Source organism: Camelina sativa, chromosome 14 (genome assembly GCF_000633955.1).
Source record: "Camelina sativa cultivar DH55 chromosome 14, Cs, whole genome shotgun sequence".
Taxonomy (NCBI): Eukaryota; Viridiplantae; Streptophyta; class Magnoliopsida; order Brassicales; family Brassicaceae; genus Camelina; species Camelina sativa.
The window spans coordinates 1,668,260-1,672,497 of NC_025698.1; the positions used below are offsets into that span (position 1 = coordinate 1,668,260).

At 35.8% G+C, this 4,238-nt stretch overlaps 1 protein-coding gene across 3 annotated transcripts in view; it reads left to right on the forward strand.

Moving 5' to 3' along the window:
- LOC104738965 (probable methyltransferase PMT8) overlaps window positions 1-2,840 on the forward strand; it is a 7,049-nt gene extending 4,209 nt beyond the window's left edge. For 2 of the 3 annotated variants that reach the window (XM_019236323.1, XM_019236322.1), the window contains 7 exons: window positions 162-499; window positions 601-765; window positions 860-1,042; window positions 1,133-1,727; window positions 1,810-1,922; window positions 2,024-2,244; window positions 2,333-2,701. In XM_019236323.1, the coding sequence (XP_019091868.1) occupies window positions 245-499; window positions 601-765; window positions 860-1,042; window positions 1,133-1,727; window positions 1,810-1,922; window positions 2,024-2,244; window positions 2,333-2,672 (1,872 nt within the window). In that variant the 5' untranslated portion in view covers window positions 162-244 and the 3' untranslated portion in view covers window positions 2,673-2,701. Of the gene's footprint in view, window positions 1-161; window positions 500-600; window positions 766-859; window positions 1,043-1,132; window positions 1,728-1,809; window positions 1,923-2,023; window positions 2,245-2,332 lie in introns of all 3 variants that reach the window. The other variant, XM_010459186.2, reaches the window with a different exon arrangement.

The window sequence follows — 4,238 nt, forward strand, 5'->3', positions numbered from 1 at the left end:
TTTTTTTTTTTTTTTTTTTTAACAGCTTTTTGAATTTATGATGGTGTGTTGCGTTTAAGTGCGCTCTAGTGGCTGTTTACCGAACCTTTTTTACTAAAAGTATCTCTCACACTGTTTAAAGTCATTGTCTTTATAAGTGTTTCTGTTCTTGATTTGTGCAGAAAGGAAAGAGAGAAGAGTGTGGAAAGCATTTTTTGTTAACTAGACTCTGAAGAGAGCTCTTTTGGTTGTAAATTACGTTTGGATGATGAGAGGGAGATCTGATGGAGGCCAAAAGAAGCGGCTTATTGCTTCGGTCTGTGTCGTGGCTTTATTCGTCTGTTTCTTGTTTATGTACTATGGTTCCTCTAGCCAAGGTGCATCAGCATTGGAATATGGACGATCTTTGAGAAAACTCGGATCTTCTTATTTGGGTGGAGATGATGATAATGGTGATGCCAAACAGGATGATTCTGTCACCAATGCAGAAGACAGTCTTGTTGTTGCCAAAAGCTTCCCTGTAAGTTGTTTCATCAATATCTCAAAAAGTTTGGTGTGTAACTGCACAATTTTGTTATGTTTTATGTGTAAGCTAACTCTTTTGGTATATATGTTATAAAGGTCTGTGATGATCGACACTCGGAAATCATCCCTTGCTTAGATAGGAATTTCATCTACCAAATGAGGTTGAAGCTTGATCTATCTGTGATGGAACATTACGAACGGCATTGTCCTCCTCCTGAAAGACGGTTCAATTGTTTGATTCCTCCTCCATCTGGCTACAAGGTGCTCAATTTGTTTTTTTTTTGTTTGTTGCTTTGATTTGATTCGTCTCTGGTACCTTGTCTTGATTGTTTTGCTATATATATTGATAATTTAGGTTCCTATTAAGTGGCCTAAGAGTAGAGATGAAGTGTGGAAAGCGAACATACCTCACACTCACCTTGCAAAAGAGAAGTCTGATCAGAATTGGATGGTTGAGAAAGGCGAGAAAATTTCTTTCCCAGGTGGAGGCACTCATTTCCATTACGGAGCTGATAAATACATTGCATCAATGGCAAATGTAAGCGTCTTTTTTGCCTCACTTGTTTTTTTGCCTCACTTGTTTCTTCTTCTAGTGATAACTTGTTTCTAATGACTTTACTACTTGCAGATGCTTAACTTTTCGAACGATGTATTGAACGACGAAGGAAGGTTAAGAACGGTTCTTGATGTTGGATGCGGAGTTGCGAGTTTTGGAGCTTACCTTCTCGCATCTGATATAATCACAATGTCATTAGCACCTAATGATGTTCACCAGAACCAAATCCAGTTTGCATTAGAGAGAGGGATCCCTGCTTATCTTGGTGTTTTAGGTACCAAAAGGCTTCCTTACCCGAGCAGATCATTCGAGCTAGCTCATTGTTCTCGATGTAGGATTGATTGGCTTCAAAGAGATGGACTCCTTCTTCTTGAGCTCGATCGTGTACTAAGACCTGGCGGTTATTTCGCTTATTCGTCTCCTGAAGCTTACGCACAAGATGAAGAGAATTTGAAGATATGGAAGGAGATGAGTGCTCTTGTTGAAAGAATGTGTTGGAGAATCGCTGTTAAAAGAAACCAAACTGTGATTTGGCAGAAACCTTTGACTAATGACTGTTACTTGGAGAGAGAGCCCGGGACACAGCCTCCTCTTTGTCGCTCAGACGCTGATCCTGATGCGGTTTCCGGTGTGTTAATGGAAGCTTGCATCACTCCTTACTCCAAGCGTAAGTTTGCTCTGCATTTGGTTATTTGGTTTCAGTTTTGTATGCCATATGTCTCAGTCATGTTCTGTTTTTCTATATGCAGATGATCATAAAACAAAGGGAAGTGGGTTAGCTCCTTGGCCAGCTAGATTGACTTCATCTCCTCCCCGTCTTGCGGATTTCGGTTATTCAACCGATAGGTTTGAGAAGGACACGGTACTTGAACCACGGGCAACCTTTTTGCAACTAGTGATCTTACTTGAGATCGGTTCTTCCACATATTTATTGTTAAAGCACATTCATTGGTTTGTTTGCAGGAACTTTGGAGACAACAAGTGGACAGTTACTGGAATCTGATGTCCTCAAAGATCAAATCAAACACTGTGAGGAACATAATGGACATGAAAGCTCATATGGGTTCATTCGCAGCTGCTCTGAAAGATAAAGATGTATGGGTTATGAACGTTGTCTCTCCCGACGGTCCCAACACTCTAAAACTGATCTATGATCGTGGTTTAATCGGGACTAATCATAACTGGTACGTGTACCCGAAAAACCAAAACCTTTCCATCACTTGTGACTAATAGTTCACTTTCTCACCATGCACCATTCCTTTTTACTGTTAGGTGTGAGGCTTTCTCTACATACCCGCGAACATACGATCTGTTGCATGCGTGGACAGTATTTTCAGACATTAGAAACAAAAGATGCAGCGCGGAGGATCTATTGATCGAGATGGATCGGATTCTTAGACCTACAGGGTTTGTCATTATCAGAGACAAGGAAAGTGTAGTTGAATCAATCAAGAAGTATATGCAGGCTTTGCATTGGGAGATTTTGGCGTCAGAGAAGGTAACTACAGGTTCAGAACTTGACCAAGAGAATGAAGATGGTGAGAACAATGTCGTATTCATTGTCCAGAAGAAACTGTGGCTCACCAGTGAAAGCCTTAGGGACACTGAGTAAAACAACATACTATCAAAAGCACAAGAAACAAACAAAGAGAAAGAAATTGTTTAAATTCCACAAGTTTTTATATAGTTTTTTTATTTATTTTGATTTTTGTAGTTGATTTGTACGACATAAGCGAATTATGATGATATAATACTAAAACTATTCATTGTTTTTTTTTTCTTTCGTTTTCTTGAAACCATTGATACCTTATCGAACTGTTTATAATAATTCTGTTTTCTCCAACTACTTGGAATATTAAAGTTTGGTTAGAATGTGTAACTATGATCCTTGCTGTCGGCAATATATATGTTTGACAGTTTTTGAAGAAAATGTAAAACAAAATAATTTTTAGATACCAAATAGACTTTTTGATTTCAAGAGAAGAAGATTACTATTGACAAATTCAATGTAGAAATGTGTCCACATAATTTGAGTAGTTCAACGAAAATAAATTTATAAAACATTAACCAGTAGAATCATCATTTTCCAATTAAAAAGTTTCAAAAATGTGGTTATCTACTTAATTTATTTTTATTTCACAATAGATAAAAACAATGTGGTTGGTTATAAAATTGGGAAAACAGTAAAAATTAATAGATTTATTTTCTAGTGCAGAGGAAATTGCATAGAGATACTTGAGAATTTAATAATGCCGACGCAAAAGTAAGGGGAAAAAAATAATATATATATTCTCTATCAGCCTATGTATATAATATATGGACAGTTTAAATATAGATAGGTGTGTGGTGATGGTTAAGAAATAAAAGGGCATCCAATTCCAAACTTAATAAATATGTAATTTTACACAAGAATATTTGTTGTTGTTATTATATGGTGTGACTGAGATGTTTTTTACCATTAGTGCCAAAATAATTAATAAAAAAATAGGGTAAGCTTTATGTAAAAATTATTAATTAAGGCATGTGGAGAGAGCTTAATCTATACAAATTAAGTACGCAACTTAAGCAAAGGGTTGTTGTTGACCTTTCTTGTCTAATTCATTCAAGATGAGGCTAAAATTTATTTAAATAAAATTTAAAAAAAAAATCTCAACTTTTTTTTTTTTTGGTGAAATTTCCTAGAAATAAAAAAAAGTAAAATCACTCAGGCAGGTCTATCCATATCAGATTTCTCCATCTTCAAAAAACGATAACTTTTTTCTCGCCGCGTTTTTATTTCGTCCTTCTTCTTTCTAATTTCTTGAAGAAAGATTCTTTGATTTTGCTGCTCTGATCTGAAGTCTGAAGCTTTTTTTTTTTTGCTCGATGATGATGATGGTTAGGTGTAGTAGATTTGTACTAATCTCAGTTTGGTTGTAGCACAAGCTTTTTAAGTATTTAGGTTAAAAATCGATTTGGGTTATTCATCCAAGCATCAAAAGCTTCCTTTTTTTTTTTTTGTGAATTTGTTTCTTAGGGGTTTTTTTTTTTAGTTTTCCTTGTTGTGCTTTTGTGATCATTCTTATAACTAGAAGAAGGGTCTTTTAGGATCCACTCGATCGGCTTTTTAGGCGACGCGATTTGTGATCTGTGTTAAATTGGGAGAACAAAAAAGTCTACTTTTTTTTTTTTTTTTTTT